The sequence below is a fragment of the Nematolebias whitei genome, chromosome 22, assembly GCF_014905685.2.
Source record: "Nematolebias whitei isolate Nwh7 chromosome 22, NemWhi1, whole genome shotgun sequence".
NCBI lineage: Eukaryota > Metazoa > Chordata > Actinopteri > Cyprinodontiformes > Rivulidae > Nematolebias > Nematolebias whitei.
This window is the reverse complement of record NC_056519.1, coordinates 32,076,835-32,092,903: the sequence shown is the minus strand read 5'-3', so window position 1 is coordinate 32,092,903 and position 16,069 is coordinate 32,076,835. Positions and strand designations below refer to the sequence as shown.

General features: G+C 42.7%; 1 protein-coding gene across 1 annotated transcript in view; it reads left to right on the top strand.

Annotated features, from left to right (window-relative positions):
- The window catches only part of gys2 (glycogen synthase 2), a 232,173-nt gene that overhangs the window by 139,841 nt on the left and 76,263 nt on the right, over positions 1-16,069 (top strand). The window contains exons 12-14 of the mRNA XM_037696271.1: positions 10,272-10,398; positions 12,718-12,813; positions 12,895-13,058. Coding sequence (XP_037552199.1) covers positions 10,272-10,398; positions 12,718-12,813; positions 12,895-13,058 — 387 coding nt within the window. The remainder of the gene's footprint in view (positions 1-10,271; positions 10,399-12,717; positions 12,814-12,894; positions 13,059-16,069) is intronic.

Sequence of the window (16,069 nt, the reverse complement as noted above, 5' to 3'; positions counted from 1 at the left end):
TGTAAGGAACTCTCGTGAGGGTTTGGACCAAGATCACAACACAACAGAATGACGATAAATAATAATGTGTTTATTGTTTCAAGGGAGGAAGTGACAGCCGGTCCTGGTGCCGGTCTGGGTTCTGGTTCGGGTTCTGGTGTCGGTTGGATAGCGGGAACAGTTCTACGAAGCAGAGAACGGTTAGTGGTCGTGCTGATTACCAGAACGTGGAAAACAGTCAACAAGGAAAAACCACTAACCGTCTCGGATGATCTCAAGGGTCCTGAAGGGTTGAAGTGTTCAGATCTGCAGCTGCTGGAAGGGCTGAGTCCGGTGAAGGACGACAGTCGGCCGCAGCTGTCTGCGTGGCCAGAGTCCGTGATCCAAAAGGGGTGGTCAGGCTTTCCAAGGTCCAGTAACGTGAAGCAGATGTCAGGCAGTACCAGAGGAGCAGACAGATCGGTGGTCGGGCAGGTGGAGGGTCAAGGAACCAAGAGATCAGGCCAAACAAGAAGGGGAGGACAACCAGAAAAAGGGACAGGTAGCATGGTGGGCAAAACAAGGAGCGAGGACTTGAACAGGGACAAGAGAGGGGAACAAGGACTACAGGCATGAACGCGAGATACTTACTAACTACAAAGAGTTTTCAACTATTGGGCACCGAAGAGTTGACTGGGTGCTGCTTATAAAGGGTGGAGAGAACAGGTGCAGCCAGTCTGAGATAATCAGGCCAGCTGACTGCAGTGCAGACAATTAGTGCAGTCAGCCTTCACCAACATGCAGAGTGGACAGACTGGTTCTCCACATACACACACACACATGAGAACCAGGTAGAAGAAGATTAGGAGTGAGGAGGAAAAGAACAGAACAGGACTGAGAAACCAGAACTAGTGAACAGAGTGATAAAGATCTAAACACAGGGACGTGATTCATGACAGAAGATCGACTTTTTACCTTTCTGAAGATATGTCAGTTCCGGCTTAAAGTTCCACTTCAAGCCACCTTTCAGCGTCTCCGTAAGGATAGCAGAGAACCGTCCGGAGTAGTGACGGTACTTCATTCAACACCACGCTCACCTCACGGGTGGACTCACATGAGCTGTGAGCTCATCAGAGGTTCCACTCAGATGTGGAAGATTCCATAATCCCCACGAGACTCGGAAGAACTTCGGATCATGTCTGGAACTTCTTGTTCTCTCCAGCAACTTTTTTGTTCGGTTCTGCTCTCCGAACTGCACTGCCCTCCTCAGAACTAGGAAGTGTCGACATTTAAAGAGTTCTGTTTCCGGTTCATTTGGGAAGTCCTGATTGGCTGAAAGAGCCAATCAGGGGTGTGATTTTAGTGACGCAAGAGGTCACTAGAAGTCAGAAAAACAGTGAGATGTTTTGGAACAGACAGAAAAATGTTTTTGAAACAGACAGAGAAATGTTTAGGCGAGATGGGAGGAAACAGGTGCCAGCTTCTCTGTTTACGTCTGAGAGGATTTAAAAACATGACAGTTCGTTCCAACAAACTTGTTTGCGTTTGTCTCCGACTTTTGACCGACTTACAACCTGCTCATTTCAGACAGAAGATCAAGAAAATGAATAATTACTCTGTAACAGACATTAACTAGATTTCTACTTTGAATGAGGATTAAAAATCATTTATACTGTTTCACAGTTGATTTAAAATAAGTAGTTCACTTCAACATTTAAAAATGATTTGAACTAAACACACTTTTGATTATCAAGATATTGTAAAATAGTAATGATAATAAAAAAGAGAGTGTTCTTTCAATTGATCAGTGTAGGACACACTTAGAAAGTCTCTGGATGGACTTGATTTTGTGTTTCTGGACTCAAATCAATGAAATAACAGTTCTTGTCCCAGGAAGGCCCTTAGGGCCAGATTTGACCTGAGGCTTAGTTCACTACAATTGTAATTCAGTGTATTTATTCATCAGACATTTTCTTATGAATTTTGTGTTCAATATATCTCATTATCTGTTCAATCTGTTGGAATCAGTCTCCCCACCATCACAGACATCTACACCTCCAGATGCAGGAAGAGGGCCACCTGCATCATGAAGGACCCCACCCACCCAGCACACACACTTTTTGCCCCGCTCCCCTCAGGAAGGAGGTTAAGGAGCATTAAGTGTAGAACCACTAGACTGAGGAACAGTTTCTACCCTGAGGCTGTTAGACTCATGAATCTCTAACTAGAATAATCACTGTGAAAAACCATATCATGTTGCTGCTGATCTGTTTCATGTTGCTGCTGATCTGTTTCAATGTTGATGTGTTCATGCGTGCACATCTGCTCACAGACTCATGTTCATGTTTGGGCTGATGTTCAATGTTTTATGTTATGAGTGCTTAGTGTATATTTAGTTGATGTTTTTCTTAGTTCATATCTTGGATGTTATTACTGTTTTTCTTAGACATTTTTATTGTTGGATGTAACTGGGACCCTGTGGACATAATTTTGCTCCACCACATGTACGACATGAGGTGCGAATGACAATAAAGAAACTCTGACTCTGACTCTGACTTATCTATGTTTATTTGTCATCTAGATTTATCTGAGTTTGTCAAGATCCTTCATGTCTTTTATTATTTTTGCTTGCGATCCATCTTGAACTTTTATCCATACTTTTCCATTTCTTGTCCATGTAGAAAATACTTTGTTTTGTTTTTTAATAACGGTGCTTCACGTGCCAGATTTCCATTTCTTTTTGTTAAATGTTCATTTATATACACTTTTGTTCCCTTGAGTTTTTTTTCCTGCATTATTACCTTATTTCTTAATTTCCTGCTAATGAATTTCAAAACAATAACCGGTTTAGACTTATCAATTTTGCTGGGCAGGGTGTGACACAAAGAGATGTCTTCATGATGTATGTCGATCTTCTTATCTTGCAAAAAGGAGATCACCCGCTCTTCTAATGTTAGTTGCTCCTGTGGAGATGAATCTTCAGTAGTTTCCTTCCCAGAAGTAGTGCTTGCATATGTACGTTTTATCTCTAATCCAGTTATAAGAAGATTGTCTTGTCTTGAAATCTGTTCCAAGTCATCTAATTTTTCTTTAAGTTCTATTATTTTTTTATCCTTGAGATTTATTTGTAGTTTTAATTGTTTCACTTCCTCAAACAACCCAATCAGAAGTTTCTGCTGGGATGTTAAATTTGCGAGTTCAGCACTCATGAAGCTCAAGGATTTTTTTATCTCCTCAATATCGTCTGAGCTTGGTTCCAGGAAATCATGTTTTTTTACTTTGGATTTGGCCATAATTTACTCACTTCCACCTGCCCGATGGCAGCGGTCCGACAATTTGTTAGCCCAGAGCCGCCCTCCACCACCACAGACCAGCAGACGCCGGAAGTCGGACTCTTGGAGACCAGATCCCGCAGCTCCAGACGCTCCAAGAACCACGGCAGCAGATCGGCCCTCACAGGAACAAAGATCCAACGGCGATATCCTCCCGCACTGCCGCACCTCGTCCCAGCAGCTGCAGTCCCTCGGCTCGACAGCCGAAAGCCGACACTAGCTACGGGGTCCACCCGCCTCCTGAACGCAGTCCGCCACCTGGCCGCTACCCGCTTTGTGACCAAAGGGTGTCATCAAAAGTCAAAGAAAAAGTTTACAAGACAGTGGTGAGACCAGGTATGTTGTACGGTCTGGAGACAGAGACATGCACAAAAAGACAGGAGAAAGAATTGGAAGTCGTTGAAATTACGGCATGGCAGCTCAGTGGTTAGCACTGTTGCCTCACAGCAAGAAGGTTCTGGGTTCAATCCCCGGTTGGACCTGGGGTCTTTCTGTGTGGAGTTTGCTTGTTCTCTCCGTGCATGCGTGGGTTTTCGCTGGGTACTCCGGTTTCCTCCCACAAACTAAAAACATGCATGTTAGGCAGCCTTCAAGCCCAGGCTTCCCTTGCAAAAGAGATCTGTGATCTCAATGGGATTTGCCTGGTTAAATAAAAGTTAATAAAATTAATAAAAATTAAGATGATAAGGTTCGCCTTAGGAGTGACAAGGATGGATAAGATTAGGAATGAGATCATCAGAGGTACAGTACACGTTGAACAAATGGGAGATAAATTTAGAGAGACCAGACTGAGATGGTTTGGACATGTCCAGAGGAGGGACAGTGGTTTGGACATGTCCAGAGGAGGGACAGTGGATATATTAGTAGGAGGATGTTAGAAATGCAGCTGCCAGGATAAAGACAAAGAGGAGACATATGGATGCAGTTAGAGAGGACATGAAGGTAGTTGGAGTGAGAATAGAGGATGCAGAAGACAGAGTGAGTTGGAGGAGGATGACTCACTGTGGAGATACCTGAAGAGGGAAAAGCTGAAAGAAGAAGAAGAAGAAGTTTATTTACCGAACTTTGTTCTTCCCAGTTAACTGTGTTAATCTGGAATGGTAATTCAGAATTATTACTTCAAATTAAATTGGAAATCAATTCTAGAAAGCTGTATACCTGTCTGTTTTAATTTACACAAACTTAAAATTACTCCCATTTGGGGTGGAGGTGGCTGTGGGAGGTGAGAAGCATCAATTTCTCTCATTTGACAGGAATGTTTTTATCAAGATGCAACCTCAACATACAGTAGAGGGAAAAAGGGTGACAAGTTTGTGCACAAAAAAATAACCAGAACACAAACAATAAATTAAATATTATGCAACATATGTCATTTTTTCCCACAAAAAATGTAATGCAATTTGTAAAATTTGTGTGGTAAGTGGTTCAAGAAATTAATATCTGTCTGCCCTACTAATATATTTGCTCGGGAGCTACAACTGATTTTAACAGATTTATGAGCCACCCTCCCCTCGAACACGACTTCCTAGCCTGACAATGAAGCATCCATTGTCAGAGCTTTCCTCAAAACCACTGCTCACCACGAGGTGCCAGTGGTGAACACATCTGGATCTTTTCAGTCATGCAGCAGCATCCAGCCGCAGGGAGGGGACCCAACTTTAGGACTCTTACATCTTCAGCAGCCCCAGAGGAATGATATAACTTATTAGGCTATCAGTTCTGTGAAGTGCATGCAGTCTCTTTACAAGACCCAAGGCAAGACGGTGAAATTTCTCCACTCCTTTCATCAGAAAAGGTAAAAATATGAATATCCTGATGCATGCTCAATAATCCAGGTAGAAAAATCTAAAAAAGTTAAATCTGGTCCTCTGGACATTCAAAAAAACCCAAAACAAAGCAAAACAACAAAAAATGTAGAAACGTTTCGTCTCTCGTCCGAGAGACTTCTTCAGTCTGAGGTGCTGTTTTCAGCTCAGTCTCTTAAATAGCACCTTCTCAGAATGGATCAACTGTGTCAACTCTTGAAACTGTGGCTGCAGTCAACCTACTTCACATATGGGGAGCAATATTATAGGCAGAAACATGGGGGTGCTATGGGGTCTCCAGTTTCTCCTATTGTTGCCAACCTGTACATGGAGGAGGTAGAAAAGAGAGCCTTGACGTCCTTTTCAGGGACACCACCAAGTCATTGGTTCAGGTATGTTGACGACACCTGGGTTAAAATCAAATCTCAGGAAGTCCAACATTTTACTGACCACATCAACTCTGTGGATAAATACATCAAGTTCACATGAGAAGATGAAAAAAATGGCAGGTTGGCTTTCTTGGACTGTGAGGTCTCAGTCTCTGATAGAGGACATTGGCAAACTGAGGTGTACCGCAAACCCACCCACACAGACCAGTATTTGCAGTTTGACTCCCATCACCCTTTGGAGCACAAGTTAGGAGTCATCAGGACTCTGTACCACAGAGCAGACAGCGTCCCCACTAGCTCAGGAGCCAGGCAGAAGGAGAAATCCCACACAAGACAGGCTCTAGAGCAATGTGGATATCCTAACTGGGCCTTCCTGAAAGCAGAGAAGAAACCCAAACAGGATTCCAGTCAGCCAACAGGTGAAAAGGAGGAACCCAGACCCAGACCAGTGGTCATTCCATATGTTGAGGGAGTATCAGAGAAACTGAGACGTTTATTTTCTAAACATAACGTCCCAGTGGCTTTTAAACCCCAAAATACTTTACGGCAAAGACTGGTTCATCCCAAAGATCCAGTCCCCCGGCACAAACAGAGCAATGTTGTGTATGCTGTTCAGTGTCAGGATGGCTGTGATCAGTCTTACATCGGGGAAACAAAACAGCCACTGGCCAAAAGGATGGCCCAGCACAGAAGATCAACATCATCAGGCCAGGACTCTGCAGTCTACACTCATCTCCAGGCCAGCGGTCACTCTTTCAGGGATGAAGATGTTCACATCCTGGACAGAGAGGAACGATGGTTTGAGAGAGGAGTAAAGGAGGCCATCTTTGTGAAAAGAAATCGTCCATCATTAAACAGGGGTGGAGGCCTACGTGTTCAACTGTCCCCCTCTTACAATGCTGTTATTGCTAGTATCACTCAGCCCTCTGTGAACAGTAAACAGCCATCAGTGTGCTAATGATCCATTGTTAGGCTGATGGTCCTTCTTGAGCATGTGATCAGCTGGTTTTGGTTGTCAGCAGCAAAACTGGTTGATCCACTCTGAGAAGGTGCTATTTAAGAGACTGAGCTGAATACAGCTCCTCAGACTGAGGAAGTCTCTCGGACGAGAGACGAAACGTTTCTACATTTTTTGTTGTTTTGCTTTGTTTTGGGTTTTTTTGAATGTCCAGAGGACCAGATTTAACTTTTTTAGAGTAAAAATATGAAGTTTGTTTTGAGGCTCAAATATTCTATATTCAACATGAGAACAAGCACACTCTTAGTCTGGTTTATGCTGAAATTAGGGTTGCACAAGCTATGCAACAGGGTCTGTGTGTCCCTGTCTGCTCACTCCCTGCTTGTGCACACACCAGGAAATCATCCAAATAAGCCACCTACTGCTCAAGACAGGCTCAGAGCCACCTCCACACACTTGCTGAAGAACCTCTGAGCTAGTGACAACCCAAGTAGTAAGGTCTGATATTTGTATGCCTCACACTGAGAGGTGAGCCTGAGAAATGAGTGTCTTTTTTTTTGGAATGAGTAAATTTAATTTAATTTTATTTAATTGGAATTAAAACCATTGTTCAGTTTGCAGCCATTTTCGTGACTTCAGACCACACCACTCCATGGAAACTCTGAGGTTTTCCTGAGAATTGCAATCTGTAACTCTTGACAATCTTCATCTGCATCTAGGGGATGCATGAAATTCAAAGATGCAGCTCTGTATCTCTGCTCTGGGAGGAGCAGCTAGACCCTGGCTGGAATAGATGCAGCAGTGTTTTTGAGCCTGTGATATTTAACTGGATCTAATGAAACATAGGTTCTGAGGACTGGAGCCTGGGTCTCCTGTAGCTACTGATACATCTTCTTGTTGCCACAGCAGTGAAGCCTTGACACTCCTGCCATGACTTGTGCAGTGCAGCCTTCAAGAGAAGCAGAGGTCAAATGCCTCTCCCTGCTTTGTCCTGAGGTTGCTCGCTCTCTGCGCAGTGGTGACCACCTCTCCATCCAGCCATTTAGCCCATGACGGGTCTAATGAGGAATCCATGACAGTCTGTACTGGTCTGGTGGGAAAATTATTGTTCACTAATGTTGTTTATTCAATAAAACCACAACTCATGGCAGATGAAGATTTTTAACTGGCTTTACCTGTAAGGGCTGCATTCTGGACAGGTACATTACATACAGTGTCACAGAATGGAACCCCAAACTAAGTCTTCTGCTGAACTTTGTAACATTAACAGTTCAGTGGGCATTCCTTTGTGCTCAAGCCAACTGTGGTCCCAACTCACAAAAGCATACAGATCTGGTTTATGGGCCAGGGAGGCACTGCGAGTTGGCCTCCAGGTCGAGATAAGATAGTGTTTTGGGGGACAGCAAAGCAGCATAATGTCATGGTAGGAGGGAAAGATGTTCTCAGCCACAATACAACAACAAAAAATCAATATATTCATAACCCTTGACTGAAAACTCTATAACATTTAGCCCATAACTTGGAATAGCTCCACCTCGTAGGATGGAGAGGAGAGTGATCACATTCAAATCTGTTATGGACCGCAGACCTGTAAAGCTTTTGATACATTGAAGCTGTGAAGTGCTCCATTTGGCCTGCCTTTGTTCCTACAGCTGCCAGACAAGAGTAGCAGTTGTAGTAGAAGTGAAAAGCTGTCTGCTCCACCACTAGGTAACCCTAGTCTAGACAAATGACAGAGTCATGAAGCAGGTGAAAATGACTTAATCAGCTTTACTTGCATACAAAGGTAACCAGGTTACAGACAACGCACAGATACAATGTTGTTAAGTGAACCCAAGGTTTCACTTCCATGCAACCATATTTATTACATTTCAACATGTGAATCTTCTGTGAGAGACTCATCTCCACCCTGTGCTGAATGCTTATTACATGTACACACAGCTGTCTGCAAAGAGGCACACAGGGGGGCATAATGAGAGTCCCGGATCTGTCTGTCTCTCATGGCCATTGCTGATGAGACACACAAAGTCCCAGAAGGTCATAGCACACAGAGATAAACAGTAGTGGAGTTCATAAAGCACAGAGTTCATAGTTTATTATGACACATTAGTCAGGCATATCAGCCATTCATGATCCATAACTCATGATTTTCCCAACAGTTCCAAATTCATTTCCATCTTCTTGTCCTCTCCTTCATTGTCCTCATCTTCTGAGTCGAAAGGCTGGCCATGCAGAAACTTCAAAATAGGTTATTCCGATTCCACCATGTACACCCCCAAACACAAGAGCACCCCAGGGCATGGTGCTGGCTTTTCTTCTCTTCACCCTCTACACCTTTGACTTCTGCTACAACTCTGAGCTGTGTCACATCCATAAGTTCACAGATGACACTACTATTGTTGGATGCATCGGACGACAGAGTGAAGTATAGGACTCTGGTGAGGGGCTTTGCTATCTGGTGCCACATTAACCATCTTCAGTTCAACAAAGACAAATGTGCTGTTATTGACTTTGGGAAGCTCATACCAAGGCCAAGATCTGTTCTGATCAATGTGATTGAGGTGGAGGCTGTAGACTCCTATAAGCACTTGGATTGTAGCTAGACAGCAAATTGGACTGGACAACCCACACCAACTACCTCTACAAGCAGGATATACTTCATGAGGAAACTGCAGTTCTTTAACATCTGCAGGAAACTTCTGTGGATATTCTGTCAGTCTGCTGTTGCTAGTGTTTTTTTTCTATGCCATGGTGTGTTGAGGGTCAGCATATCCAAGAAGGATACATCCAGACTAGACAAACTGATCAGGTGAGCTGGGTCTTTGGACAGCATGAAGCTGGACTCTCTGGTGACAGTGGCAGAGACAAGAACTCTGGACAAAACAATGAAAATTATGAATGATGCCCATCACCTTCTGTACACCATCACCAGCAACCCGAGAAGCCTACTCAGTGACAGACTGCTCCTTCTCAGTTGCAGGACTAACAGACTGGAAAATACCATTTTGTTCCTCATGACATCAGACTGTACAACTCCTTCTTGGGGGATAGGGGGTAGACAGAAGACGGGAAAGAGCAGCAGCCACTACCATTGCACTAGCAATATCTAGTTACTGGTTATACAATATAATTTATGTTAATATGTATAAGTGTGTATATGATATTATTTATCTTTACTTGGTTTGAGTTTTATATTTGCTGTTACTTTTGACAGTGTGTTGCTACTGTCTCTTTTTTATCACCTGTACAACGCTACTGAAATTTTAATTTCCCAGAAGGAGTCTTGCCAAGTGATCAGTTCAATTCTATCTAATCTAATAAAGTTTAACTACCCTGCACACACCTGCAGCACCCATATAACCACCAGACTTACATCCTGGCTTTGCCAATGTCTCTGGGTGACAGGGCTATTGAGGCTGCTGAAACCTGCATAATGCTACAGAGCATGCCTGAGCAAGGGTCAGCCAGTGCCTCCCAGGCTCACTTTACCCCCATGCATACAATGCAGAGGGGATGGGGATCCTTCCCTGAGATGTTGAGCCTACAGGAAACTGAACAGGGCTGGGACATGACGTCCTTAGCCTGGCTGCCACTCACGTGGCCAGACTTCAGGTTAGAGCATCAGTTTCTTATGTTCAGAAACACAAGACTGATCCTTGACAACATTTAAGAGGCCTTATGAGGTTTCCATTATAAACACATAAACTTGTCTATAAATTGTCTCAGCCAATCATTTACCCCCAAACATAAAGTAACAAGAACTCACATATACACCAATAAACCAGAACCAATGCTCGTTGCAGCTATCTGTTATCATGTGTCTTCCTAGGTCATCTTCCACCCTGAGTTTCTGTCCTCCACCAGTCCTCTGCTGCCCATGGACTATGAGGACTTTGTCCGTGGCTGTAACCTTGGGGTGTTTCCTTCTTACTATGAACCATGGGGATACACACCAGGTAATCTTTGACTCGAACACTGCTGCTAACACTGTGCAAGCATGCACACAAGTCTTAAATGTGATCCTGCACAAAAGCTAAATACACTGATCATTTGTACATGTCAACTAGTGTTGCAAGACAACATATGGTTTTTTGACAATTGTGAGACAGATCTTATACGCTGTTGTTTTTATTATCACACATTAAAACTTACAATATATTTAGCTGAGAAAATTCCAGATTAAACATTTCTTTTACCAAAACATCTTAGCCAACACAGTAGTAACAGACAAGATAAATAAGTAAGATTTTAGTAAGCAGCTTATATATTTAAATAACAGGCTGTGGTATGTATTATCACCACATGCTTAAATATTTTTTCACTTCAGTAACTCTAGAAACAGGTGACAGGAATGGACACAGTAAAGGCAAGAACTTACCAGTGTCATTAAAAATAACACATTTCGTATGCGACAGAACAAATACTGTATAGCTTTGTAAATAAATCAAACCTTATAGCTCTCAAAGCAACAAGTTTGGACCTTGAACTTTAGGATAGAGGCACTTTCTTTGGCTGGGCCCAGTCTAGATTCTGATTCAGACAGCTGGGTGACTCACATCAAAAAGGAAATCCATCATCAGATGGAGGACTGAGAGACAGGAGGGTGCACCCCACTTGGGTGCTCCTATGAGAGTGATAGATGTGTAGATGGGCAGCCGGGAAGGCTGCCAGAGACTTAACTAACTTCCCCTCAGTTCTTTTATTCAATCCATTCAATGTTTTAAACTACATTAAGCAAAGGAGTGACAGCCTGAACGAGCCAGATGAACAACGTGGGACCAGTATATCCAGGATGAAAACAGAGGAAGAGTTCAGTTCATTAACGCAGTTTACAGTTAATTAAACTGAACACACTATTAAAAACAAGTTATCAGTATTTGTGTGACATACAATTTGTGGTGTTGAATAAATAAATAAAAATTAAACTTGATGTTTTCATTTTCAACTTTAATAACATGCAACATGTTTCGCATCATTTTAATCACATAATCTGAATTACATAAATCCAGATAGCTTCATTATATATCTCACACTTAACATAAATACTGTTTATTATTGTTAAACTTATTGTAGTGCAGCGCGACGTGTGCACGTGCCTCAAGAGGCTCATTCAATAAACATTGATATTAGAACTGGATCCGACTGTGTCTCTTCCAACACAGATGTCGGTCACAGCACCTAGATTCTGAAGTAGATTAACTACGAGATTAAAAATATATTCCATCAGTCGTAGTTCAGAAAGCAGTGTGTCCGCTGCCATGTTGATAGAAATATGCCGTCTGTTCACACGTGCATGCGCACATGTGGTTTAACACAAAGCCTCAGCAGGACATGTTTACATTATCTACGGGGGGTCAACGAAAAACCTTCACTCTGGAAGGTGGATTCAGAAACCTCCGGATTCAAAGAGGGGAGCTATTGGTGTCGTGTAAATGAACAGCAGAACCGCAGAGAGAAAGGAGCGGATTCATTCAAAATATGTGCCGTGTAAATGTCTCCTCATTCTACAAATAGTACCTTCTCATAATGCATCAACCAGTTTGCTGGTGACAGCCAATAGTAGTTGTTCATATGCAAAAGAAGGACCACCAGTCTAACGAACAATTCTTGGTGCCCTGATGGCTGTTTACTATTCACAGAGGGCTGAGTGATACTAGCAATCACAGCATTGTAAGAGGGGGACAGTTGAACACGGAGGCCTCCACCCCTGTTTAATGATGGACAGTTTCTCTTCACAAAAAAGATGACTTCTTTAAATCCTCTCTCAAACTATCGTTCCTCTCTATCAAGTATATGAACATCTTACCATCCAGAGGTGAAGTGCTCACACCTGCCCCCTTCCTGTGCCCTTGAGCAAAGTCGTTAATATCCCCCATGCTGCTCCATAGGTGCCTTGGATGGCAGACCTCTGCTCCACACATGTGGGCTGCGGTAGCTCAATAATCAGTGGTTGCCAGGAAGGGCATCTAGTGTAAAAACAAGTGCCAAATCTCCTATCAAGTTTGCTCATTGTGGCGACTCCTGAAGAAGAGAGAGTCCAAAAAAAGAAGAAAAAAAATTCATAGGAGAAAAGAGAATAAAAATGTTTTATAGGATTTATCAGGAATAGTGAGTTGGAACGTTCAATGAAAATGGCCTCAACTTTTTGGAAAGAGTTTTTTGGATCAAAACATTTAAGAGGATTATGTTCTTGAAATAGAACATCTTGTTTTGTGATTCTTTGGTCGATTGCTCCGGTCTTTAAACATCCAGTTGTGTTCTTCATCTCTGCTCAGGGGAGTGTACTGTTATGGGTATTCCCAGTGTGACCACCAACCTGTCAGGTTTTGGCTGTTTTATGGAGGAGCATGTTTCAGACCCTGCAGCCTATGGTGTGTAAACACACACTAACACACTGAAGCTTTATGAATGTTCAAGTGTTCACAAGTTTTACATATAACTTCTCTCTTTAGGTATCTACATTGTAGACCGGCGTTTCCGATCCGCTGAGGAGTCCTGTAACCAGCTGACCCAGTTCATGTTCAATTTCTGCCAGCAGTCTCGGCGCCAACGCATTATCCAGCGAAACCGAACTGAAAGGCTTTCTGACCTGCTGGACTGGAGATACCTGGGACGGGTCAGTTACTGCACCTCTGTTTAGACAGACAGACAAAACAGACAGACTGACAGACTGACTGACTGACTTAGCATAAAACAAAACTTTTATGCGTTCTCTGTTTGCTGCCTCACACGCTACATGCACAACAATCATACAACAATTGAGTGAATAAGAGTCTTGTTGTGCCATTACTGGTGCATGTCTGATGCAAAGGCTATTTAACACCTTTCTCATATCACAACTCTGAAGACCAAAGACCATTGTCAGCAGGTTTAGTGACATTCAAAAGGGTGAAACTGAAAACGACAAACAGTAAAATTAAAATACAAGTATGTACCACGTAAAATGCACTTTTATAGTGAAACTGAAAGCAAGAAAAAAACAATACAACTGAAATGTACATATGTGCAGCCTAAAATGCACTTTTATACTGGATTTTCTGCTGAATAACATCCTTAATAGTTCTATTTGTATGAACCTACACTACCAACGCCATTTTGGACAACATCGCAAATCGCGGGTAATTTGCATAACAAAGAAAAATTCATTTCACAGTCAAATAATGCATTAGTAGGCTATATTTAGCACCAAAACAAAGTTACAAAACTAATCCTTCAGTATCCTGATGCATGCTCAATAGTCCAGGTAGAAAAATAAAAAAGTTACGTCTGGTCCTCTGGACATTCAAAAAACAAAACAAAACAAAAAAAATGTAGAAACATTTCATCTTTCATCCGAAAGACTTCCTCAGTCTGAGGTGCTGTATTCAGCTCAGTCTTATAAATAGCACCTTCTCAGAGTGGATCAACCAGTTTGCTGCTGACAACCAAAACCAGCTGCTCACATGTTTAAGGACCATCATCCTAACGATGGATCATTAGCACACTGATGGCTGTTTACTATTCACAGAGGGCTGAGTGATACTAGCAATAACAGCATTGTAAGAGGGGGGCAATTGAACATGGAGGCCTCCACCCCTGTTTAATGATGGACGGTTTCTTTTCACAAAGATGGCCTCCTTTACTCCTCTCGCAAACCATCGTTCCTCTCTATCAAGGATGTGAACATCTTCATCCCTGAAAGAGTGACCGCTGGCCTGGAGATGAGTGTAGACCGCAGAGTCTTGGCCTGATGATGTTGATCTTCTGTGTTTATAAGACTGAGCTGAACACAACACCTCAGACTGAAGGAATCTTTTGGATGAAAGATGAAACGTTTCTACAATTTTTTTGTTTTGTTTTTTGAATGTCCAGAGGACAAGACTTAATTTTTTAGATAATCCTTCAGTACATACTGGCAATAAAACCCCAAACAAAAGATACATGCAGTAATCTTCCTTCAACAACCATGAAACGGTTGACGACATCACTTGTTACAACGGTGGTCTTGTCTAATTGCCACCACTGTTCAACAAAGTTTTGGTTCAAATAAAAAACACAGTTGTCAAGTTGCCACACTCAAAACAAACAGAGGAATGATCTTCTGAGTCAGAAGAGCAGCTGGGGTCAAGATGAAAGGGTCACTCGAGTCTGTAGAAACTGGGACAAGAGGTCTAGCATTTATAATAGCTGCCACCTCTGCCATTAAGGTGTTGAGATCTTCATTAGTTAGGTTTGTGGTCTTGAGTTTGAAAAACATAGACTCCAATATTCTCCGGGTCAGGCCAATTATTCTCTCCCATGACAAACCAAAATGGGAAGCATGTGGTGAGTTAAAAGTCCAAGTACATCCATTATCTTTACCCGCTTCTTCAATTTTGGGTCACAGGGGTCGCCAGTGCCCATGTCCAGCAATCACTGTGCGAGGGTCGGGGTACACCCTAGACGGGTCGCAAGTCCATCACAGGGACACATAGAGACAAACGAGACAAACAACCATTCATTCTCTCACTCACACCTAGGGACAATTTAGAGTTACCAATCAGTCTAACATGCATGTTTTTGGTCTGTGGGAGGAAACCGGAGCACCTGGAAAAAACCCACGCATGCATGGAGAGAACATGCAAACTCCACCCAGAAAGGCCCCTGGACCAGTGTTTGAACCAAGGACCTGCTCACTGAGAGGCAGTAGCTCTACCAGTTGCACCACCGTGCTGCCCCCAGATACATCCACATTCTTTTAAGTAGGTCTGTGCAGCTGTATTGTCCAAGTTTGAGGAGATCTCCAGTACCTTACATGCGCTGACAAAGTTGTACCTGGATCCGAACAAATAGTTTTAATAGGTCCTCTTATTGTCAGAAACTGTATAAATGCATTAATAAAGCTAGATGTGTCGAGTGAGTCTACCACCTCAATGTGAACTGCCCTAATACTCAGGCATGTGAATATGACAGCCCACCTTTTCTTTTGGTTCAAACTTCCTCTAGTACATCGGGAAGACACAAACCATGGGCCGAACACATCTAAGCCTACATTTGTGAATGGAAGGTCTGTTGCAAGTCTGTCTGGAGGGAGGTTTGACATTTTTTGTGTGCTCAGAGAGACACAAAGTCTTTTGCCGGTTATACAATGATAGATGATTGTGCTCACCTTTCTCTTGCCACCCACTATCCACCATCCTGAAGAGCGTATAACTCCTTCAGTAAACAGGCAACCTTGATGATGGACCTGATCGTGGTAGTGCTTTATGAGAAAAATTGCAACATGGTGGTGGCCTGGAACTATAAACGGTTTCTTCTCACCTTGGGTTGTGGAGTTCTATCAAACTTTGTTGTTCAATAAAATTTAGCAGACTGAGAACTTTGTTAAAAAACACGTAGCAAGGGTTATTTCTCTTCTACAGAAGGAAGAACACATGAAACGAAAACGCAGCCCAAGAGTTCTTGTGTGTTCTCCAAAATCATGAGCAATACAGTCTCATTTATACACTTTCACACGTAACAGATCTTGCTTTGACACAAAAGGCGTTAACCTAATCTTATCAGGGTAAAAACAGACAGTACGTTTGTGATCAGTGACAATCTGGAGTTGGGGTTCCGTACCGGCAGTCTGTGAGAAACAAAAGTTGAAAAGCTTCACACACTGATGTT